General features: G+C 33.8%; 1 protein-coding gene across 5 annotated transcripts in view; it reads right to left on the bottom strand.

Annotated features, from left to right (window-relative positions):
• Positions 1-24,600, bottom strand: part of LOC118064868 (optomotor-blind protein-like) — a 58,624-nt gene extending 34,024 nt beyond the window's left edge. For 2 of the 5 annotated variants that reach the window (XM_035079772.1, XM_035079774.1), the window contains exons 1-4: positions 22,627-24,600; positions 18,188-18,515; positions 2,017-2,130; positions 824-986 (exon numbers count right to left, since the gene is read on the bottom strand). In XM_035079772.1, coding sequence (XP_034935663.1) covers positions 824-986; positions 2,017-2,130; positions 18,188-18,515; positions 22,627-23,368 — 1,347 coding nt within the window. In that variant the 5' untranslated portion in view covers positions 23,369-24,600. Of the gene's footprint in view, positions 1-823; positions 987-1,660; positions 1,775-2,016; positions 2,131-18,187; positions 18,516-22,626 lie in introns of all 5 variants that reach the window. The other 3 variants (XM_035079775.1, XM_035079773.1, XM_035079776.1) reach the window with 3 other exon arrangements.
• Between the last annotated feature and the right edge of the window lie 2,248 nt (positions 24,601-26,848).

Here is a 26,848-nt window from a genome sequence, read left to right as displayed (position 1 = left end):
CCTATAGTCTAACATATATATGTATATAGATCTATAGGTGGGGTATTCGTAGCGACCGCATTACCGTTCGTTGAGTGAACGAGCAAACGAGGCAGAGCGACAAGAGGAGGAAGACCAAAGCAGTCTAAAGGAAAAGGAGTGAGCAGAAAAAAACAGAGAACGAGCGCGACAACAACGGAACCTGGTGAAGGAAAAAAGCAAGATGAAGAAGAGGTGAGGGAGAGAAAAAAATGAGAGAAGAAAGAGAAAGAGAGAGAAACGACTAGTGAGGCTGAGAAAAAGTAGCCTGACAAAGGTCGGCTGCCATGCACACTGCTCGGCCGCAAGCTAGCAGCCATTGACATCGAGGTTCAGCAAAAGAGGACTAGATTTCACGAGCCAGCGATGCAAGATGCTTCAAAGGGCGCCGACGCGACCGCAAAAGGGATTCGCGGGAACGGCGGTGAGGGAGGCTCCACGTAAGCGCGGGTGGTGGTTTGTCTGCTTACTCCAACTACCCTACATCAGAGCAGAGCTAAGGAATGAACTTGCTTGAGGGAGAAAAAGAAAGACGAATTAAGGACAACTGCTATGAGAAAATAAAGCCAAAGAATGTCTAGCTGATTTCAATCTTCTGATAACTTGATCCTGCATTTATTTTTGATGCTCAGTCGATAACAGTTTTGGTAATGACGAATGTCCACTATTTTCAAATGACTCATTATTGACATAAGCGATTATCATATGCAGGAATATATATTGGGTTAATTTTTAGTACTTGAAGCTGAGGTCTGGGATAACTTAAATGCTAGTAGTAAGTGATTGGTTGGTTGGCGTTACGTACAGTACTTACATAGCCGTGCTTGTCGCTCATGTTGTTGGTTAACTTGAGCTTGTGGAAGCTCACGACTTTCTGCATCCATTGTTCGCCACTGCTAGGAGAGTCTGGGTGTATGTACATCCTCTTAGGCATTTCTGGATCCGCTTTTCCCGCTACCATCCACCTACTACTCTCAACAATTAAAAATACAAAGATTATTAAATGCCTTTCATTCTCTATAAGTATTGAATTTAATTAGCTATATTACATCTGAATAGTATCATATTTTCTTCAGCATATTAAATACCAAGGTTGAATGATACTTTTATAGAGTAATTGAAATTTATCATATTGAAGAAAACATGATTTATTGCTATTGCCTGATCGTGATGGAGATAAATATAAATTATAGAAGAACTTAAGCGTCCATAATTTAACATAATAAACAATCTTTATAACTCTATTATTACTAATTGACGTAAACGTCTTTATTAATGAAAATTAGTAGCATTGACTTGATTTCATCCTATCTCCATCAACGATTATCAGAGCTTGCGATTCCCATACCCGTCAAAAATTACTCCAACATCCTTGAAAAATTATTAGGATGAAGTTAATTTTTGATTTATTATTTTAACAAGCTGCTAAACAGTTGATAACAACATTTAAATATTTTTTAATGAGGCAATAAAACAGTAATGCTTGTTTTTTTATGAATAAAATTAATTCATGAGGATATAAAATTTTCAACGAGTATGAGAAATTGTTCGCAGTGCACGCTCCACATTTATTACGCGAGGGAATCTTAATTTTTATGTTAAAAGTCGTTTATTTGAAAAAGAATTTCATCCGAATAATCACCTGTTGTGAAATTTATATCGGTACTCATCAGATGCCGCAATGTCCATCAGAAGTATGTAGCTAGCCTTTTTGTCTAACCCGGACACCCTCACTTTAAAAGCGGGAAACATGCGTCTGCGAACAATTTGCAATTGCAAGAAAACAACATTGCCAATTAGTTGATTTCTTTCGTCCACTATTGTTTTTTTGTTTTTAAAAAATTTCTTTCATTCAAATTGCAGTAACATTGATATTATTAAATAAAACACATCATGAAATATTGATTATCAATTGTGGACAAACTATCTTGGATCCTTCTCCAATGGGCAATGAAGTATGATGTCTATGTTGGTATAATCCTCCAGCAAAGTGTGTACCTGTTATGAAATTTGTATCTGTAGTCATCAGCTGCAACGATGTCCAACAGTAGGATGTACTTGGCTTTAGCATCAAGTCCGGAAACTCGGAACTTCATTTGCGGGAACATCTGCCTAGACCCCGGATCAACATTTACATACAGATTAGAATGTTTTATATAATAGATCTTAATAAATGCGTACAGACATAGTAATTATACGTTAGGGATTAATTGCAAGAGTATTCTTAACAGAGGTGTCGCGTTCGTCGGATCATGAGGTAATTCATGATTCAGCCATATGTTGAATTACAACATCTCCATATTATTTACTGAAATGGTTATAATAGGCTTAAGAGTACCCTTTCGTTGGAAATAAACATGAAATTTATTCATTAGCTCGAGACACATAAATAGTAGCAGAGGGAAGTAAATTAGCCTAAAATAGAGCCGGACGACTATTCGATCCAGTTATAGAGCCTGACTATAGTCGACAAGTCCGACGGCAGCCATCTTGGCTTGCCCTGTCCCTGAGAATCCATGTCGCGTTTCTTCGAACTAGAAGTCTTGTAAAGGCCGAAATGCTAAACAACCAGCAACGAGCTTGACAGACTGAAAGTATGGCGACAGCAACAAAGAAAGAGAGCTGAGGGGAAAAGAATCGAAAGTAACGAGATAATAAAATTGTCGAGGCGACACACGGAATTCATTGGTGAAACAGGGCGCGTTTGACGTTGATCCTATATGTGCAGACCACCCTCCATGTTCAACAAATCAATGGAGAGCATTTTGCAAAGGTTACAAGATTGCTATAACTATTATTTTGTTTCTCTTTGATACTCTTCAATATGTTTTTAAGGAAACTGCGCGAGTGCTTTTTTACATGCACAACATATGGACTTGACTTAATGTTTATTTCATTATGGCACGATTTAATGACTGGGAATTTCTTTTAGAATGAATTTAGAAACTCTACATGTATCCTGGTTTTTCCTTCATTTGATTGAAAATTACTTAGTAAATTAAACAACGATTCAGAGAATTTTTTTTTTTGCACTCTTTTTGAATCTTGTTCTATGAACTAAAATACATTAGATGAATGGTACAATAATCATCTAAAACTCTAGAATAGTATCTGATCAAATAGATTTAATGAGTAAAACTTATTAATTATGATTTAGTTATTAAATTTTCAAAATCAATACATTTTATTCTTCAGCCTAAATTGGTTAAAATAATTTATTAAGCTTTAATCATAAAGAATCATTGAAAGAAAAAAAAAAGTATTGAAAAATTGTGCTTTAAAAAGATTTTTACACAAAGATGTATTTAAGTTTTTTACTGAACTGCTATTTGTTTCGGTATATTAAACATATATGATAAATTACAACGACATAGAATAGTTTTTAGTGCATTAAAGAGATACCATAGTCTCCATTATAGTTATCTAACGAGCGAAAATGTTGTGAAAAAATGAATAAAAGTGTCACCGCAGGGTAGGAAAGTGCTCAATAGAAATTTCCAGGAGCATCTGCCCACTGTTGGTCGAGATTTACTTTGAATGTCGGCGCGAAGAGTCGCGCGAACTTGGTGATGTTGGAGAGGATTGATGAGAGGGAAAAGGGCGAGAAAAAGGGAGCACGTAGAATAGTCGTGTCGCTAGCCAAGTTCTCATTTATGCCTCGGTGGACCCTCAAGAGGATTCTAAGCTGGATTATCCACGCGAGCAAAAACATCCCGCAGGTTTTTCTTACTACTAAAAAATGCACACAACCATGGAATATTTTACATTCATTTTCTCTGTAATTATTATATATATATTTTTTATGCCATGTTTTAATTTAGTTATTACATATACATATTTTTTAAGTAAAATTTATCAAAGCAATTCCTTTTCACTAATTTTTTTAATGGCGAAAGGATAAAAATGTAATCAGATATTGAGCTCAAAAAATGTTGGCTCTTCACACGAAATATAAATGAGTTCTTGTAATAATAATCTTCAACAATCTTCCTAATTACGAAATCATAAACACTTGGCTGGAATATTATGTGATCATTCATTTTATGAGACCCAAGCATAAAATATGAGTCAGGCGCCAACAAGACGCGAAGATGATTCGACTCTGAGAAAGGGCTCTGAAGTTATTCCGACGTTCTAAAAATTCTATTCACAGAAGGTGTCGACAATTTTAATTTTTAATAGCCCCCGCTATTAAATATATGAAAAGAAAAAATTATTACTAACTCTAGTCAATCTTACAAATAAATTATATCTTCAGGTGTAATAAATTATACTAAAATATTTACACTTTTTATGACATTTAAATTTTGAAAATAGTGAAAAAAATTAATTTATTTAAATTGAAAAAAAATTTCTGAGAATGCATCAAATAAGAAATTTATTAAAAATAAATAATATAACGATAAATTGGACGTAAAATTGCTGGAGTTTATTTCTAGGCAATATGGAAGATAATAAATAGTCATTAAAACTCTGGAACCAAGATCACAATCATTCCAGTACATCGTGTATAAACGGTATTGTCAATAAATCGAACTAAATTGTTATTTATGGTTGATCATTAGTGATGGAGAGAAAAATAAACTGCAGTAGCATCAAGAATAAATTCATTTTATTATACCTTGACTTGTTCCTCTCATTCGCACCAGTTTTATAATTTATATTTCTATCACAATAATTATTTTAAATCCTTCCAGCTATAAGATTCCTTGTTACTACATTTTTTTTTGTTTTTAACCAGTAAAATTTCATTGTTAATCGATAAAAAAATTCTAGAGTCCAGTTTATAGACTTCGATCGATTGTCTACAAAAAATTATCCATATGCAAGAAGTAGAAAAAAAGGCTGGTAGATAATAAGAGTGAGGAAAGAAGAGAAATATAAGAGAAAAAGTGAAAGAGTCGGCGTGTCCTCTCGACTGTTGTCGAACAAATCGGTACAAACGATCGTTGTAAAGCAGTTAAGGTTGAGTTTATATGTAGCTCTGAACCTCCAATGCATTGGAGTCTTCTGCTTACCGAAGGGAGATGAGCAAGACGATAGGGAAACCGATAGTCGCCGGTCTTTACTTCTCATTCTTTTCTTTCCCTTTTTCTCTGTATACCTATTCCTCTCACTTGAACATTATCGTCCTTCTGTTCTCAACAAGAACCCCCGCAGAGTCAGCAAACCGATATTTTCAAGTCACGACTATTTTCTTTACGTCATTTTTTACTACTTTTGTTCATTTTTTGTCCTTGAAAAAGTGACGAAAAACGGATAGACGACGTTATTCAAACACTTTAAGTCGGTCAGCTTTTTAATAGAAGTGAAGAAAATGTAGTGTCTGAGTTTCTTTACGTCTAAATTTACGTACTCCAAAAGAAATGGAATAGGTGAGTTACAAAGTGGAACTTCAATTTAGGGTCTTCAATAATGAGTGGGTGAATTTTTTGTAAGCAATAGGTCTCTTTGTAGAGAAATGTTTGTAAAGGAAGGTATACTTGAGTTTAATATTTAAATTACAGTTCAGACTTTTATTCAATAAATCGAAGTTTTTTTTTGTTATCAACAATTTTGTTCTACCAATCGATTATTTATTGCTCTAGATTTCATATTTAGACCACTGGATAATAATTTATTGAACACTAAATTATCATTTAAAATATTTGATACATTGATTTTAGTTATGAAAAAGATGAATATGAAACTTTATTGATTAGTAATTAAATAAAATTTTCAAAAATCTACCTAGAAAAATTCTTATTTTGGAGTAAAATTGATTTTTACTGATTTCATTTTATTACTAAAAAAATACATTTAATTTTTCTAGTGTTTTTATTTTTTATTTTCAACTAAAGATTGTCAGTGGTCGAAGTTTCGTAAGAATATCAATAATTTAACAACATTCGCAATTATTTTAATATCCATAATTGCTTTCTATCTGAGAAATAGGCTCAATAGACATAAAATTTCAAACGATAACTGCAGCAAAAACAAGTTGTTCTTACTGAAATCACATACTCGAAACGGAAATGAAAAAGCACAGAAATGTATTGTATTACGCTCATGTGAATATGGCCAATGAACATTTTATTGAATTCTATAATTAAAGTATTGTACATAAAGTTCAAGCTTTATTCTATAAATATTTACCAAAATCGTTCAATACCGGAAGTAATTAACCGTAACATATTTTGACGTCAACAATAGGATGGAGTTGTATTTCGTGATAGTGAAGTTGTTTGAATAATGCTTTTTAAATTGCCATACTAACAAGTTTCAAGCATTCAAGTATTACGTATTTTTTTATTATAATCATAGGTATAAACCTCCTACTACTCATTTCAAGATATATTTTGCTTTAAAAAATCCTATAGCTATGTCTTGGCTCCTAAATCTATTGAAACTATTACTTCAAGAGCTCTCTTCTCTATTTCGAAAAAAAAAACAAAATATTCTTTCTCAAATCGCTGCTGTGAACTTGCAAATAACGAGAATACAATTAACTAAATTGCTGTAACTTAGACGTGTAATAAATTTCTCCAAGGTCAAGGAATACGGAAAGTAGATTCTATCTTTTAAGGACTTGAGTCTTCCTATACTTTTGCTCTGCAAATGGAAAATGACTTAAATTTTCTCGTTGAGAAGAATTTTTTTAAATGATTTTTTGTCATTATACTTTATTCTTCATTGTAATAACCATGTCAACTTTCATATAAATATTTACTGACCAACTGACTAGATCACTCATCCACAGCAAATGAATATGATTTGAATAATGAGATATCGTAAAAGTAATTAATCAGTCCCAAAGGTTCCTTTGAAGAATTTTAATAAGCATCACCCCCTTTTTACCATCTGCCAAAGTTGTGATGCTTCTCAAGAATGTTAAATTAATTCAGTGATTAATTTTTTATTTCAAAGCATGCAAAGCGATTTATGTAGAAAAAATATTTTATGTAGCAGCAATGATCGGATTAATATAAAACTTTTAGACCACCCGTTACACTTGGTGGTTTTCTCACACCTCGAAAAGAGGGCGTTCCGAAGAGAAACAAGTCTGAAGATGATTTTAGACTAATAAGAAGGCTTATAACGTGACTCAGGGTCGTGCATGCAAGATGATGTTAATGTATATTACAACCACAGCTTCGAAAATTCAAAAGATCATCGTGGAGATGATACAGACTCAGGTGATGTATATAAACGAAGACTAAGGCCCACGCGGACCCCGTGTAAACCGCGGGAGATAAGGCAACAGTGGAAGTTTGGCTGGCGCCACGTGTTATTTATATACGCCGTTGAAGAACCATGGAAGATGATGTAGAGAAAGAGACGATGGACCCAAACGATGAAGAGAAGGGGATAGCGAAGCGACGCGCCGAGACGCCCACTAAATTATTATTTGTTCTTGGCAAGCCATAAACGCCTAAATTATACCGTGGCTACCTCGAAAGGGACCTCAAGTGCTCCCTCACGCTTTCTCTCTCTCTTTTTTTCTCATTTCAGTCCCAGGAGTCGAGGTCCTTCGAACAGCGTGACCAACGCAACCGAGAGCCGAGAAGATGATGATTAGTCGCGCTCGCACGCTCATTTAAACACTTATGGATAAGGTCTTTTGGAGTCAAAAGATGTGTCATCAAGAACAAGGTGTACCTTATCTTTCGGCTCTCAAAAAATCTCTATTTTTCTCACCTCTAAATAGTTTCCACGATTTCCGAGACGATTTTCGAGGATTTATGTGACAAGGAGATACAACGGTACTTCGAAAAAAAAAAATTTTCTCTTTGTTATTAAAAAAAACTTGATCTTTAGTCAAATGAATATGGCTTAGTCGATTGAACTGACAGTTAATTCTACATCCCTTTGACTTTTCCCTTTGAAAACTCCTACTCTAAAAAATGGTTAATGAACTGTCAAATATATCGTAGAAAATGCTTTCCTCATTAGCATTAAAAAAAAAAAGACGAGCATAAAAATAATAAAGGTCTACGCACGTATTTCTCACCCATGAAATATCCCACCTTGCGTGCAGAAAGTGGTCTTATAATCGCGGCTCCATTTTGGCCTCGAGGGAAAAAAGGAGGAAAAGAAAAGCACAGAGAAAAAAAAACCTAGAAACTGAAAAGAAAAAAAGTAAGCAAGAAAAAAGTGTAGACTGAATGAACAACCTCAAGAGTGAATGTACGTGCGTCAAGATAGTCAGAGAAAGAGAGCTAGAGCTTGCACTCTCTTCACCAACCCCTTCTTTATACTCTTCTTTTCCACCCCCTACTCAGCGTGTAGAGAAACCCATACGACTTATTCTCACGTTTCTTGGTGGTGATAAACCGAAAAGAATGTCCATCCTATATGATCCTTAAGCTCCCTACTGACGCGTTTGAGTTCACATGTAGCAAAAAAAAAAGACAAGCATGGTGTGATGATGTTCAGAAAAGGTTGCTTTAAACTATTCCAGATCTTGTAGGAACCTTGAGAGGGAAAGAGGCGTGCACGGGAGTGCACAAAAGAAGAAAAGGTAGGAAGGTATAGTGGAAGGAGTCTCATAACAGCTTTCTATTTGCATACTACCCCCTTTTCAGCCTCGCCCTTCGACACCAACGGTATTTGCATTGAGAAATTGGCCGCCAACTACGCCACAGGCGTACTCTCTTCCTACTCCACTACTCTCGCTTGCTTTTACGGTTACTCCTCTGGGGAATTTCTCGTCGTATCTCTATATACTTTAGCAAAGAAGCAACTCATCGATGCGTTTTAACGAGATGATCTCATAAATATTTTAAAATAATCATTCGTATGAAAGATTCATTTCCATGAATATTTTTACTTTCTTAATTGTTCTTATACCAATTAATAATAAATTTGATAGTTAAAGTATTTTTTTAATCAACTACTTTTCCTGCTGTTTCAATTAAACACTGATATTTTTTATATCAGAAATTATTTCTCGTTTGTATCGACGTTTTAAAGGTGCTTTCAAACCACAATTTTCGGCGATGTGTGTAGCAGTCGAGTCACACAGTGCACATGAAAGTGCATGCACAAATGCATCCTGTAAACGTGTGTGATATACTTGGGTACCGGGGCAGTAGCTCTTTAGTCGCTCTTCATGTCGAAAGAAAGGTGTGAGTATGAAGGTGAGAGTGAGAGAGCTGTATGGAGGATAAACGATCATTTGGGGGAAGCATGTAAAGAAAGAAAGAGAGCACGCGAAAAAAACGAGAAAGAGAAAAACTACTCTGATGGCAGAGGTGGAAGAAGTAAAGGAGGCCAGAAGCATGCAGCAACCCTTTGATTATCACACTCACTCTCAGCTCGATATAGAAACCCGTCACGTCTTCATTGGACTCATTTTTAGGTCTGCTTTCTTATATTCACATTTTCTAGTGTTTAAAAAAAACACTTTTATCATTTATACACAGGTCATTTGAATGTTTCATAATTCTTTTAATTATTCGCTATTTATTTCATCATATCAACTAAAAAACCGTTATTTTTTTCCACCAATCGATTCGTTGAAAGCTGATGTATAATACTGATGTCTTGAAAAAAATTCTTTGAATAAATTTCTCTGATAAAAAAAAATAAATAGTTGGGAGTTTGAGTGAATGCAAAAAATGTAGAAGAGTATTTCTGCGAAGCATAAAAATTTCCAAGACAATTGAAAGTATTTTCCAATAACAAAAAAAATCGAAATAGTGAATAATTGAAATGAATCTTCAACAACAAACACGTCAAACAGTAGCAGAAAATTATTTATTTATGATAAATAAAACAAAAAAGTGTTGAAAGAGAAAAAAAAAGATTAGAGCTGATATTAGCTTGACTACTTAAAATCCTGCATAGTCGTTTCTTTTGACGCTGAACGAAACTGGTCGCAGTATTAAAACTGCGTTGAGATAGTCAAGCATGGTAAAACGGTCATTATCTATTCACGCCACTGGCGTGCCAATATAAATGCTAAGTGGAGAAGCACGTATATATCTGTACCTACCACGTCAACTAACCGGGCGAGCAAACTATTAGTAATAGGCCTGGGTTATATGCGGAGAAGAAGCGAGAAAATTAGTGAGGAATATCCAAAGTCCATAAGGTTTTGTCTACACCATCAGTTGAATTCTGAATGAATTAATTAGAATCCTCTTACGCCTCTTGAGAAAACACGTTAATGTACTCCTCGATGAAAGATCCTGATCGCTAATTCTGAACAGTACAACGTGTGGAGGAGTAAAGAGAACAAGGAACACGTGTTCGATGTGTTGCTGCATATAAATGTCGTCATGTGTGTATGAGTATGAGTGTAAATATACGTGACTAGTACACATATGCGTGCATGCACCTCTCTCAGAGTACATCGTAACGATCGATCGAGTCACTATAACCCTTGCTTCAACTCTAAGGTTATACTTTAGAGACGATTGCGTGGTGCTTATACGATTATTGAAGCGACGAATATTATACCACTGTTTTATAATACATTAGCCTAACGAACTGATGACAACTACTCTAAGCCATACTTATCATTCAGTCTTTTCTTTACATCGGGTGGAACGATGATTATTTTGAAAGGGGAAAAATTTTATTAGTATGTTTTGAAAATGAATTTTTATGCACACTGAAAAAATAATTAACTGCTGGTAATTAAGTATTTTTTTTAACGATCAAAATAAATTTTTTTTTTCTCATTAATGTCTTAAAAGAAAAAATAATGTAAAAATTTTAAAATAAATTAAATTTCTCTTTAATTACAAAATACATTTTGTTATTTATAAATAATAGTTTGTAAAAAACTCAACATCAAAGTGAAAACGCACTCTATTTGCAATTTTTTTTAAAAGTTAAAAATTAGAAACTCGTTCTTGAGCATAAAAAATTGAAAGTAATGTCAAGAAAGATGCAAGGGCACTCTTTCCAGCTCGCTAAGTATCGTGGGAGGGTGTGAGGGCGCTTTACCGTGAAGCATTTAAGTGTTTAACACGTGATGATGTAAAGTTGTACTTTGTATCACACATTAAAGACCCGATTATATCGAGGATACCTTCAAAATAATCTCACGAATTTAAACCCCACATTTTAATCAACCTCAACAAGAATAAAAAATGATGAAGATCAAGCAAAAAAAAGCCGCATAAATATTTGGAAAGGAGAAATATTATGCAGATGTATACAAGTGACGAAGTGAGTGTTTGACAACCGGTGAATGAACAAAGAAACACATTTCAAGGAAGCTCATCGTATAATAAATTATTTTTATAGGTAACTTAAATAATTAGCACTTCATTATCTACTCCTTGTAGCAACATTGCAACTGCAATTCAAATTATTATAAATATAGTTAGATACAACGTGTTATATTGTGATAAGGAGTGTAACAAATGCAAAGAGTGTCTATTCTAGAATAGAACAAAATGACATCAACTGATTGGAAACATATAAATTATAAACTTATTACAGTTTCATGTAATAACATGTACAGAAAATATCGATATTTATATATATACGTTAAAAGAGTTTTTGTTTCTTATGTATTTATCCACATTTTCCTAGAGGCTGAGTCGTGACTGAAAAATGCAAACCTGTTTGAAGGCTAACTGATAAGCATACTAACGTGTGAAAAGCATAATTATCAGTTATCGATGTATAATTAAATTGAAGTTGAACCAACATTATATAAAATATATCTAAAACAAAGTACGTTGTATGTATATTTATCAGTAATTTCTAACTTAAAACTTGATAGTAAATAAAAAAAAAAGTCTATTATTTATTGGATTTGATATTTTAATCAACATGGATAAATCATGGTACTGATATAACGAGAAATTAATATTCATATTGAACATCATGTATCACAACAAAATCAATCAAATAAATTATCATGTCAGCGAGAAATAAATCTATGATGATATTTTCCCAGTGTCGTGACAGATTAAGATATGATGATCTCATATTTTGCAAAGTAATAATGGAAATGATTGTTATAATAAAAAAAGATATAATTTTTATAACAAAAATAATAATAAAAAAAAGCAATTTACGTATTTGAGAGTATCATAACGCGTATCTCAAATAAAATAGAAGTGCTCTGGTCAGAACTCGATTGCGTGCAGTCTAACACGATGCGCTATCTCGTTATCGCGTGCGCGAGCTATTGTTGCCTTGAAACATGCTGCAAAGTGCCATCCATGATAGTAACAAGCGCATTGCTCACGTAAAACAAGTGCATGAGTTAAAAAATTATAAAAATACAATGACCAAAAGATAAGATGGAAGTGAGAATGAAATATAAAACACGAGTTTACAAAGTAGGTATTTTATTATGAAATTCGTTTAACTTCCATATGTTGAAGTGTGTATGAATAAGAGCAAAAACTTGAAGGAGAAAACTTGACGTGTGAGAAAAAAATTACTTTGGCTGAGTGTGCATGGAAAAAGGTAGATACATAACGATGATATATATACGTCGGTTGTGTTAAAATTCATGCAGGGGAAATATATCCTTTAAGGTAGTGGTGAAAATGTGTTGATGATAACACCTTGGCTGTGGAGTATGCAATAATGACACGATGACGAGGAGAGCGATACGACCATGATTATTATCATCGTGCATTTGTGGTAGTTATCACGAGGGCCACTGAAAGAAACTTCCCCTGAGAAAAAAAGGAAAGAGTAACATACGCCCTTGTACATCCACGTACACATTTTATACGTATGAATACTTAACCACAATCCCAGTGACCTCCGTGCATTCGTGTTGACCTTCCTATTTTTTTACACATACATTTTTACCACTCTCCGTACATGTATCACACCCTCGCTTCTTTTGCTTATTCGTCTTCACGTCCACTTCACCGACGCCCTAAGCCCGTAGGAAACGTCGATACATGAGAGAAAAAATGACAAGAGTAGTGTGTATACATGTGTGCTATAGCTATACTGCGAGAGCAAAAAAATATAGAAGGGTTGCGTAGGACAGAATCGCTTCCTCGGTCGCACAATCAAGAAACGCGATTTTCAAGCTCACACGCGCGTGTAGAACGTAGCCCCACTACGGCTAATTACCGCGCCGGGACCCGAAGGGTTGCAATCTCTGCGTTCTCCCTCTTGGGGATTGTCAGAGTGCAATCTAACTTACTTCAGCGCATGCGTTTATTGGAAGAGTATTGCTGTATTGTCGAGTTTCAAGTTTATTTAAATAAAAACCACGTGGTTAATTTCATCATCATAACATTCGACAAAACTGTAAATATTTTAATTTTTTTCGAGAAAGACAATGTGGAATTTCGAGTTGGTGAGATCTAGTAACCTAAAGAATGATAAGGCGACTGAGGGTCGTGTGAAGAAAGTAGGCGAGTGAGTGAAATAAAGTAAAACGAAGTAAAAAGTACTTCAGGCAAAGTCTAATAAGCCACTTAAAAAATAATCCTTCCAAAGAAAAATTTTTTTGAATTTAAAAAGTTTGTGTTGATGATCACTAATCAACGTTACAACTCATCATTTCTTCACAAGAAAAAATTTTTTTCCTTGAATTATCTGGAGGTTTTTATTTTAAATAATTTCAATTTGTTTTCATTTGATACTATTAGTAAAATAATCTACTTCATGATATTATTAAGAAAATCCTACTTTACGTAAAACCTTGATAATTTGCGATTAAAGAAGAATTTTCGCAACTCTAGCTTCTTATCTAGCAGTAATTAACTGTTGTATCACCACTTCATTGTCAGTTAATATAATCCACGAAAAAAAATTCCACTTTTCTCAGCTACTCAAGATAAAATTAATTGTATAATTCGAAAACGACAGGAAGTTTAAACCTTAGGAAAATAAACATCTATAAATGAGTAAATAATGGATTAAAATTACTTGATAAACATTTTTGATGACATTATACAACTGTGAATCTACTAACAGTTGATCTAAGATTTTTATCGTACGGTAGGCGTTTCAATTCATTGCTCGACAGAAGCGACGAGAGATTAACAAGGTTGAGGACAAGTTTTGTTAAACCGATTACTACCCGGCGCCCACGCTTCTATCTCTTTCTCTGTTTCTCTTTTTCTGGAGCCGACAACTTTGTCACTAGCACCGTCTTTACGGGTTTGTTTGCCCCCACGGAATCCTCTAGCGTCTATTTGATTTGAAAATCAAAGAGATTAAGTCGCCTCACTCACTGTGAAACTGAGCTCATCTTCTTTACGCTTTCGCGTGCCAGGAAATGTGCAATGTCTCTTTAATTGTATTCTTCACTTTAATTTCTTGTATCAACTCGGAAATTATATCCACTGAGATCTCCACTAATAGCTAATTGCATAGATACTGTTTGATGAAAAGATTATACATTGACGGTAATAGAGTAATTGATCAAATAATAATCATAGTAAATCCTAGAATAAAATACATGATTGCACGTTTTCATACTTTTATTTTATTCTATTTTATTGTATAAACTCCAATCCGTTTTTTACAGTTTTTTTCAAAGACCTTAATGACTTGGTAATAACTACATGCATGTAATTTTTTCAATTAGATTTGATTTTATAACCATTTTGTATGTTAGTAACTTCTATTTCTTTTAATTAATTAAATTGAAAATGAGAATAATTATATAGAATTTCAAGCAATATTATTTAAAGTGGACATTTTTTTTTAAATAGAAAATAATGTTTAATTGTGTATAATTATTATCATCAGTGAATCTCTTATTTTAATTTCTAAATGAAATCACAGAAATATTTATTTATAATTAACATACGATTGAAAATAAATTTTCCAGTTAAAAATGATTTTTAAATTAATGAAGATATTTATTTTAATTGATGTATAATTTTTGTAAAATAAATAATTATTGCAGCAAATAAATAAACTAGTCTATAAATGAATTAATTTTATCATTTATTAAAAAATTTAATTAATTCATTTTCTATTGATTATTTTCAATTAACCAACTCTCTCAACTGATGCTCAAATGAAAATAATAAATAAATCATTTTAACATAAACGGCTCATTAATATTTAATAAACGATTTACAAAGTGTCAAATTTAATAATTTATTCTTCATATATAAATATTTTTTACCTCAATTAATTTACAAATTTAAATATTTATCTTATAATTTTTCTACAAAAAAAATACTGTTTAATGATTTAATTAACTATTATTTCACTCCTGAATAAAAGTAGTCTAGGTCTGAATATTGTTGATGCTGGAGGCCCACATAGGTTGGTGAATAGCCACCAATTTGTGTTCCAGTTGAGTAAGCAGTATAGGTAAAGAGGGAATGTGAGGAGACTGCAGAGAGGAAGAGAGCTAAAATACGATGAAGGAAAAGAAGTAATTTTGGGCCCAAGGCTCACGTTGTGAACTGGATTGTCGTTGTATTGAGTTTACTGATACAACTGACCAGAATATTCGCATGAAGACGTGCACAAGATGAAGAGAAACAGCACAACTTAGCAGTAGATATGAGCAAGTGAGATAGACTCTGTATAATATCTCGTTTAAAGAGATTACAGGTTCGAAGAGGCTGCCAATGTATAAAACAAACATCGTTAACCAAACCCTATACTTAAGTTCTCTCACTCCTCCCGCATTATTTACTCGTATATGTATATGCATCAAAACCAAAACTCTCTCTCCTCTCTTACTCGTATTCTCACTGTACTTCTGGCCATCCCCGGAGGTCTATTTGCCTCTGCTCATTCTGATCCACCAGCAGATTCATGTGATGTGTATTTACTCACCATCTTTGTGTTAGTATCTCTCTACACCTCATCAAAACGTCTACCTTCTACATCAAACACGTGTGAGTGAAACTTGGCCATTTTAAAACGACCGCGCAAATCGTGTGAGAATGAGCCAACCGTATACATGTGAGACCTTACACGTATATTAGGCCATATGTTGATGATAAAGAAGAGGCAATGAACAGGACTCGTGTATTGAGATGTAGTCAGTTAGGTACTAAGTTTGCTCAGATACTCGATACAATTTTCAGCCTGTGTAATTATCCGACATGGTGTGCATCATGTATTATAAACTATAACTTAAACTGATGATGGATGATGGATCTGTATATATTACCGTCACATACTTATATTACATAGACGCATCATAAAATATTTCCGATATGGATGATTGGCGAGAGATGTAAAGGATGAAGGGGTACAGGAGAGCAGGCGCGTTGGAAACGATTTATCGATGCAGATTGATTTAGAGCATACTGATGGAAGATTATATTGCGCCTCAGACATGCACCCGATATCTTGTACTTTTGTTGATCATGCCAAGATGAAATAAGATGTAAGCTTAGATTGATGCTATTATGTATCCATTTGCATTCACTTTTAGACCCTTCAAAAAATATTCATTATTTTTCTAAGTAATTGACAATTAGTTTTAACTTGATACAATCAATTAGTTTTATTTAAATGAGATGGAATAGAATAATTGAATAATAGAAAAGTTATAGTAATTAATTTGAATAAATAATGACTCCTGAGAAGAGAAAATAAATGAATCATATCTTCATGAAAAAATAAAAAATTGAATATCAGCTGATTGATCAAAGTGTAGGCGAATAGTAATTGTTAATTGTTTTGAAAAATTATAGTCGCGTGATCTTATTTATTTCCCTAGAGTCAAGATGAACTGGTATAGAACAAAGTAACAACATAGTATTCACGAAACTTGATGCACATCATTTTCATTACTTTCTTCCTTTTCACTTGATCGTGCACGCACCTGTCCGTCGCGCATTAAATATGTACAAGCACATGACCGCCCTTTTGCAACTCGTTTGTTCACTCACTCATTCACATTTTGTCCTTTTCTATCCACTTTTTATATTAGACATTTTCTTTATCATACTTTATAAGCTCTATATCAATCTAGTTATTTTCTTTTCCCGTACTACTAATAAACGTCTAAGCGAACCGATCTATATAACATATTAACTGCACAACATACTCAATCTAATACACGTTGTCGAATATACATATGACACGTAAGGCTTTTTATTGCCGACTCTGAAAACTTATCATTGCATATGTTTTTTTATGCTGCTATACACATTGTATAAATAATGAAATTTCTTAGATGATACTTGGTTTTACCAACAAGTTTTTAAAAGTCAACAATTGGATATTTTTCAAACATTAACATTTGTTATTTGTTATTCTCTTTTTGTTAAAAAGCTTTGTTGATAAATTTAGTCTCAAGTTAGAGTTTACTTGGTGACATAAGACTATTTCAGTCAACTTGAAACAAAAAGTCATTAGTTATTTAAAAAAAAGATGCTCTAAGAATGGTATATTTTTTAACAACTTGAAAGAAATATTTTTAGCTGGATATTGAAAGAATAATAATCAGTAAAGAGTTGGAAATATTATTTGAAATGTAGATAAAGTATTTACTGGTTGAAATGACTTTTTTAAGCAAAATTGATCTTGATAAGAGAATGTTAGAAATTTGAAATGCTTGGTGATTGATGTATATAATAAAAAAAGTAAGTATTTTTACCATAACAAGAACAGAGATCATATCACTGAGATTTTCTTGGTTTCCAATCAACCTCGCGAAAGTTTTCACTGTTGATCACTCACCAAGAGATTCAGTTAGTCGATATTTGTTGCTTAATGGAAAATAAGAAGCCTAAATGCGTAAACCACAACTTCGACAGTTTTGCAGACAAACATAGGCAAGAGGAAGTTTGGTGGTGATTCTCGAGATTGATGGATGAATTACCAAGATGAAGAAAAGAAGAGTCAAAAGCTTTTCCATCTATTAAAGTAATCTATAAGAGCCACCATTTGTAAGAGCTGATTGTGCAAAAGAGAATGTTTGTGAAACTAATCGATTAAATATACATTTTTAAAATGTTAACTAGACAGCTTAAGATCAATTACTTAGATTTTTTGATTGATTTTATCTTGACAGAATTAACTATGGACTATATCCACTATAATTATTGTAAATTCAAACGTTTATTTGTTTTAATTATGTGTGAATAACTCACTTGTAACGCGTGTAAATACTTATTTGTGACTGCAATTATAATTGCAATAAGACAGTTGTATTTAAAGGAACCGAAATCACGGATATTTTTAAATACGTAATTATGGAAATGAAATAAAACTCTGAGAAATAGTAGGAAATAATGATGAAGAGTTGATGAAGAAATCTTACCTTCCACTCTTGGTAATGACCATTTCAGTTCCGAGCTTATGAAATTTTTCCCAGAGCTCTTTACCCTCTAATGTGACCTTTGGATCATCAACAACGCCATCTTCTTCAGGATGATGAGGTGGTACTAAGTGGTGAGGAGCTGCAAGAGGATGATGAGGACCCAGAGGAAGAGGCGATGAGTGCATCATGCCTGGAGGAAGTGGTAACCTCAATGGCCTCATTGCTGGACCACCTGGACCACCTTGGTGATGGTGATGAAGAGCTGCTGCTGCTGCTGCCAGGACGGCTGCGTTTGCTTCCTCCGGCGTGTGAGGACCAAGACCAAGGCCTGAAAAATTAATTTATTATTTTCTTTAGTTTAATTGGCAATCAATTATTTATTGGAATATTTTTTTACAGCTCCTTTTAATCAATATTTATTATCAATGAATAAATTTAAATAGATAAATTATTTCTTCAGCCAACAATGATGTTGCTTTGACTTATTAATCATCATAAATCTTGGAAATAATATTTTTATATAAATACCTTAATTTAAAGTTCAGCAAAACTATTTAATGAGGTTCTGAGAATTTTTTTTCCGACAAAAAAACTATTTAGAACATAATAAAAATAGAGTGATTTTTAGGAGCTCTTTTATTGATTTTTTAATATAACTTTTTTGTAGAAGATGAATTTTAAACACAGAAATAGTAAAATTTATTGATCGAAACAATGGATATCATCTCTGCATGAGTAACAAAATTTTTCTGCCTTCCATTCATTCAAATTCAGCATAACAAATCTTCTATAAAAAATGTTCTGATTAGAAATGCATAATTTCACGACATAATAAATCTTCATTCTTTGTTCCTAATAATTTATAATACATTATTACCCACGCAATGTTCCAGAAAAATAAAATGATCCCATGATATACATTTAGAATTTCAAATAAAATCATTTCTTTGCTAAAGAGTTTTTTACTTAGCAAATGATTTTTATCTGTGAATGGTTACAAGACTAAGACTTGAAATATCGAATAGAATCAATCGTCATTGTCATTCAGATAAAACCACCGGATGACTCGATCACGCGATCCCGGTAGTCGTTTAGTAACAAGTGCAAAAACTTTTCCCAGGTATATACATAAACAGAAAGAGAGAGTCGTCAGTTATACATTGAGAAATAGTTGAAACCGTGTATAAGTCTGTTTACCAAGTAGCTTCTTATTTCTTGGCTATTATACAAACCCACACTTTTCTTTGCAAAAACTCTTCCTGGGATCTCCAACGAACAACAAGCCACAGATATCAATTTTACGAACGACCGTGTGATCGTAAAATACAGTAATCGACACGAGCTTACTTTTTTCTACCACCACTTCATTTCTGACGGATTATATCAATAAGTAAAAAATATCTAAGCAAACAAAGACGTTATTAAATATTTTTGCTCTATTAAATCATTTTAAATCTTTAAAGAAAATAACTGACATATTAGTGACTTATCATCTATACTACTTCTTTTGCCTACTTCAAGCTCAGAATTTAAACAACGCAATTGCGAAACATTAACTCTGCTAAAACATTTTTTGCAAATTGCATATAATTTTTTTGCGGAAGAATGTTATAATATTTTATTACATATTATTTTTGAAATGACCCGATTATTTTAGATGAAAAATGTGACATTTTTGGCAATGAAATGATGAGTATATTTTTTTTGAATGACTTTTTCGTGTCAAAAATCAATGAAAAATAAATTAATAAAAGAAAAATAATGCTAAATGTTTTAAAATTAATTTGAAGCAGTTAATCACTGGATTCGTTCACTTCTAGGCATATTTTTTTTGACTGTTCGTCTCTCTTAGACGATATATAAGCTTTCATGTACGATCGATCATCGAGACACAAAACAAACCGAAGAGTTTGCTTCGATGGTCTGCTATTTGTTCGTCGTCCGCGAGGGTCAAACTCGCGCCCGGTCATGCTTCGGGGAAATGAGTGTTCATATGAGGTTGAGATGTATATGCACGTACATCTTTTAGTGTGTGTAAATTTAACAATATATTACATTTAAAAAATTATACAAAAATATTTTTTGACACTACATACATCAATAGAACAATTAAATAAAAAATAAATAAAGAGTACTTAAACGTATGCCATTTAATACTTTTATTTTCGTTTTCTCGATTTTTTTATCTTATTAAATAACTGTTATACATTTTCTACCATTATGTATTGATATCTGAATAACGTCTCGATTATAATTCATATCACGTTGTTGATCGAACATATAACATTTGTCGATTTCTTTACGCTATACAATTCATAGAATAGTTGTTGCGTAAGGCATTTACACAAAGATATTTGCGGTACGGCCGATGTAAATTAAGGGTATAAGCAAAGACAGAAGATAAGTCATGAGGTCTTGGCTTCATCAAAGAGACCACACGCACGAACATTTTCACCCGTCGATCATCTCGACGGTCGTATATTTCTAGCAATAGAATTATATCATTTCAAATGTGACGTAGTTTAATAAATAGCAATGATTAAGATCACTATGAAATCTTTAAATACACTTATTAAATAAATTCAAAATATCCTAACCTTTGGAATCATTATGTCACTGTTAATTTTTTTTATTTCACATTTAACAAAAAAATATTATGGTAATAAACAATTTATTTTTAATTAGTATTTTCTTAAATTAATTATTTTCTCATTATATTGAAATAAATTAAATATAATATACCAAAATGTCATTTTATTGACATTATTTGTTGATCTGAATTCAAATATTTCATTTGAGAATTAATTCTAACGTTTATAAACAATTGTCCATATATTTTCATCATTTTATTTGCTATATGAATATCATTGGAAATTAATCTTTATTATTGAAAAATTGGTCAAATATAAATTTCTAAAAGTGATTTTATTTAGGATAAAATATTCAAATTGAATTTTAATTGATTTTTACGTTATTCAGTTATTTAACTTTACAATTCAAAGTTTTTTACTTAAATTAATTTTCAATGAAATATTGTACTTTAATAAGAGCAATTTACAGCATTAAAATGTACATTATAACACACCAGTATGATACATAAAAGTATAACTCTTTATCTTACTTTCACAATCAGTTTACGAGCTCTCCTTTTTTGAATACTTCCCAACTTTTTTAACTATTTTCATTTTTTCGCCACATATTGTGTCTCCCTGATAAAGATTACATGGATCTACATTTTGAATGCAAACGGCGTGAGGCTCGCCCTCGGCAAAGATTAATCACCATGATTTTATGAGCAGCAGTTGGCTGTAAGCCTGAACACTTAGAAAAAACCAAGTACCAGCGTCACGCGTCGCTCTACGAAATTAATATGCCGAAAAGTTTGCTACTTTGCAAGCATCTGCATCAATTATTGCTGTCTAATAGTGCTTCTAATTTTTCGCTTTCCTTTGCTTTCAACATCATGTCTTCAAGCCTTTCCATCATCTCAAAAAATTATCCTAAATTTTTTCATCATATTCAGCCATCCTTTGTTTATTATAAAAAATGTTTTGGAATAATTACACGCAAAGAAATGTATAGTAAAAATGACTCTGAATTTTATGGTAATTTGGTGACACTGCAGGGTGAGGGTAAAAATTACTATGCACAATGTAAAAATTATTAAACTGCATAGTAATTTTTACTCTAATCTTACTCTAAAAATTACTATGCAGTTTAATAATTTTTACATTGTGCATAGTAATTTTTACCCTCACCCTGCAGTGTCACCAAATTACCATAAAATTCAGAGTAATTTTTACTATACATTTTTTGCGTGTAGAGATGGTTGGTCAATTAGAAATTATTTATTTGACATCATTTGATAACCCATTAATACAACGATGTAGGAATGCATTAAAAATACATTTCATGATTAAATTGAATCATTCACATTTTTTAATACAACAATTGAGCCAATTTCTTTGAGGATATTTTTATAAAGAAACTTCTTTTAATAAAATAATCTTGTAAAAGCGACGTATTTTAATGCATTACTTAAAAATGACAGTGGACTAATGAATATTTCAATTATGCTTAATGATAATAGCGGATTGATATTTCTTAATCGAATGATTGACAATTTATTTGAGATTATTTGGAAATCGATTAGTAATAAATTCATCAATACTTGAAATTTTGTGTTTTTTTTATATAGCCCGATTGAAATAGTCTTTTTTTCTTGCCGCCAACACATTAATACTATCCCAAAGTGTGTCTCAGTAGATCATTTCTAAAAGAGGCTAAGACAATTAACGCCTGAAGAATAGAGCAGTGATATCTGATAAAGAATTCGAATCCGAAAAAATCCAGAACAATATTGTAACATTTTTTAACGAGGTTTTGATGATCAAAACTAACAGTTTTGTAGGTTGATAATTACATAAAAAATAATTCACCTTGAGGTGTCAGTCCGTGAAGATTAAACTGTGGATGATGATGAGGACTACTGAGGAGTCCTTTTCCAGATAAATGATGAGGTGCGTTCGCAGCACCAGGTGAATTGTTATGTGGGAGATGAGCTCCGCCGGGACTACAGAATCCAGCAGCAGCTAGTGCGTTAAAGTAATTAGCAGCGGCTGCTTCAGCTGATGAAGGATGAGACAGATGATCTCGTTGATTATTAAGTGGTGGAGGTGTTTCAGGCGCAGCGGCCGGACTTCCAGGTCCACCAGGTGGAGGAGATGCACTTCCTTGAGACGAAGATCCACCAAGATGAGATGGATGTGTATTAGCTGCGGTTAGCAGTGACGAAACACTAAAATCTGTAGGTCGTGGTGCTGCTGGTGCAGGTAAATGACTTGATGAAAGGTGTCCGTTGCCGTTGCCGCTCGCCGAACTGCTTATTGTGGAAAATGGCGAGTGCTGATTAAGAGTCGGCGCTGCTGGTGCGGGGTACGCCATCCCAGGCCCCCCCGCCACCCTTCTGAGCCCCGTATTGGCACTCTCAAGTGTATTTACCTCCAATTCAAATTGTCTCCTGTCTTGATCTAACAACAACGCACCGGCGTTGTCCTGCGACGCCGAAAAGACACCGTCCACCGCCTCCACCTCTTCTTTCGGCCGTATTCGCTGAGGTGCCTGTAACGGAGTGCTGGCGCAGTGGGTACCCCTGCACGTTGTGTCTTGTTCGAATCTCATCGAGATGGGGCGAGTTAACAGAGTCGCGCGAGATTACTCTTCGAGTGACTCAATCCAGCCTTCTACGGCCAAACACTAACTTTAGTATTTTTGTTTATGCATATACTAAGTTTGTAATGTTTTTTTTTGCTCTATTCTATCACTTTAATTTTTTGTTAATTCATATGGAAACATTTTATTATCCATTTAATTGAATAAACAAGTTCACGAATCTCTGCACCATATTCTTAAACGTTCACGAGATTTTGCACGCAGAATTTCAATTTCTTTTTTCACTGTTCGTGCTAATCTTGATCTCCATATCAACATTTTATTATTGAAATATTTTTACAAATTAATCTATCTTGATTTAAATTTTTCTCTTAAATTCACTACATGATATTCAGCTGCAACACTGACACGATATTATATTTATGGTTATTAGACACGTGTGAATATTTTGAAAATGTTTCGAACTTCACTAGAAAATGGAGATAGATTTAGCACGTCAATTTTTGAAATTATTTTCTGTCAATTCTCGGTAATAAGTATCTGTCAATTTCACTGGAAAGGTGTAAATATTAACGGAAGACACGATCTTCACGTTCAATCACTGACTATTATCACACTTGTTGAAATATTTATTTTTTTTTCACTGTACATTTTAATATGATCCTCAAAAAACTTGGAGATATTATGCAGCTGAGAGAATTTTGTTAGTATAGTGAGACAAATTTCACGACACACTTGTACATTACCTTTTATGTAAGGTTCAAACTGGAAAAAAATCCAGCTCAAATCACTGCGTCCGACGGCCGGCGACAGGCCACGCTGGCACGTTCATCAAGGCTTGAGCCAAACAGTAGACTGTTGAAACATTCACAATAGTCACAAAACTGTCAACTTTACCGACACGTTACGAAAAATTTCCACCGTCCACTTGAAAAATATTAAATAGAATATACGTAGAAAATAGTCACGAGTAGTGAAGAAAAAACACTGAGTTACGGATATATTCGCGACGGGTGTACCCGCGGAGAGACTGAGGTGTTACTTGGGTGGCGCCGCGATGGTCACTGAGCAGCGCTAGGATTGACACCTCCTCCGGGACTCACCCCCACACCTCCCTCACTCTCGCACAGAGGTGTTGGTGTGCTAAAGTCCCGAGTAGCATCGCTCGACTGTTGGTGGAAGCGAGAGCAGGCTCGAGTGCAAGCGAGAGAGGGGTTTCTCTCCCAAGCGCGGACGCGGTAGGCGTGAATGCTGGAGGGCAGCAACGCGAAGACTGAGACCTTGCTGAGCTCCTCCTCTCTTCCCCTACGACGATTCGAGTTTACTCCAAACTCCAAAGTCAGCGGCGCTGCTGTTGCTGTGTCTAGTAGTGGTGGTAGTAGCACTAGTAGGAGTGGGGGTCACAGTGTTTCGCTCACCCTCATCCTGTCAAGGATTTGCGGGGAAAGGAGAAAAACTCAGCAAAACAAGAACTGCGTTCCGACCTCTCCTATCGCCGTAACCGGGCGATAATGAGACCTCGACGCTCGGATTGGCGTTCCGGCGCCAATCCGGGTGGCGTTGGACGCGACGCCTTTTCCGACGCTTCTGTCCTCTTTTTCTTTTTATTAAACTATCTCTCTCACACTTGCACATCAACTGCTTCTCTACGAAATTCTACGATCTGTACCGAATGCTACCCTTCACCCCCACCATCAATATAACTAGAGTGTTAACCGCGAGTACGCCCATTAACACCTCCCTCCACCCAAACTATCCCCGTTTTATTTCACATTCCATCGAAGAAGGGGTAAATTGATGCAGAATGTTAAATTTGGATGCTTCATACAAAAGATGACAAACCTGTCGATCTTTCCACGCGTTCAACGTGCCACTATGTTTGCCGACAACTGGAATTTCAAAGTGCAACTGCTTTTTGTCATTACTGTGCATGTTTGTCAAAGGAAAAAGTTACTTTCAAAATATCCTCAATCACATCTATAAATTCTATTTGAATTAATTCATAAAAATAATTACATTTCTCTTTATCTTAACTAACTTTTAACTTCATTTATATCAGTTAATTGCCAATGAAACAAATTTAAATATCATGATAACGATAATACTTATTGATAAAAATGCTTTTGAAGTAAACCGATACTTGTGTGAAGATTGAGAAACACTTGATAAAAATAAATTCTACAAATTTTTCAGTTAATTACCTGAAAACTAGTTTAATAAAGTAGGCAGAAAGTTGGCAAGCTAGGGATTTAAAGTTTCCCAAAGAGAAATCGAAGCGCGGAAAGTTGATGCTTTTCGTGTGAAAATTGACGCGTAGAGGCGAGATGGACGCATTGACACAACGCTTTGACTCTGTAGAATAGCGTCGGAGGGGAAGCATTAAATTTGCTCCGCCCTACCTGTATCCCTACTCTGAAATCACATATATATTCCCCACTTGGAAATCTTCATCTCTTTCCCGTTCGCCCTTTCAAACCATCTCCACTTAGACGACGTGCGAGGGAGACTTTTGCAACTCACGACACGATACACACTCACACGATCGCGCGCAAGGCTTCTCCACGTCGTCGTCCTTCGCGCGCAGAGTGTCACAGCGACGCCCAGAGCGTTCGTGCGAGCTATTTTGCTTGTATATGTGTGCTTTTATGTAATGGTGTGAGTGTCCTTTTTGCTCGCTCGCGCGCACCGTATTCGTGTACATATACTTTATTTAGCAGTGTGTTCTGTGTCGCATGTAAACCTTTAAAAGATATAGGAGTCACCAACGGAGGCCATACTCTTCTTGATTGTGCTTTATAATAATTTCATATAATGACCTGGGGTGACGAAATTATGTTTGGCCATTTCAAACAACCGCTTGCCAAGACATGAAAGAAAAATTATACATTTTCCTCTCTGGATGAAAATTTTAAATAAAAACTTTTGATAAATATATATTGCTGTACAAATATATTCACGGTATTGTAATTATAATCATAAATAAATATATGTTTTTAAATTATACTTTAGTTTTTTACTGTGCTCAATAAATATTGAAAGTTGTAGTTGAATTTGTCTATGTCAGTAGTTTACTTCAATCCTAAAAAAATTCATTGTAGCATAAGAATATTAGGAAAAAATATTTTCTATGATTTTCTTTTAATTTCATAAAAATTTTAATGTATTTCTATGGGAGAATGTTCAAAGATAATTATTATATTTTTTTCTAAAGAAATTTCATGTCATAACCAGACTTAAATTTGTTTTCAATGATTTCTTAAGATATTCAAAGTTGCTCCAAAAATGAAATTGCAATAAATTACGTAATTTATTTGCATTAACCGTTTGCATTATTGATAATATAATTATAGTATGTACCTATATCATTTGTAAACAAACACACACTAATAAAATATGCATAATATAAAAAAAAAACCCCTGTATTTTATTAATAATAGCATTGACGCACAATATTTATTATTTTGTCCTTGCATTGCCTGATGAAAATTT

The sequence above is a fragment of the Chelonus insularis genome, unplaced genomic scaffold (genome assembly GCF_013357705.1).
Source record: "Chelonus insularis isolate UGA/USDA-ARS -01 unplaced genomic scaffold, ASM1335770v1 contig_25_pilon, whole genome shotgun sequence".
In the NCBI taxonomy this organism is placed as follows: Eukaryota; Metazoa; Arthropoda; class Insecta; order Hymenoptera; family Braconidae; genus Chelonus; species Chelonus insularis.
Note: the sequence above shows the minus strand (reverse complement) of the source record. Positions and strands in the feature narration are given on the sequence as shown.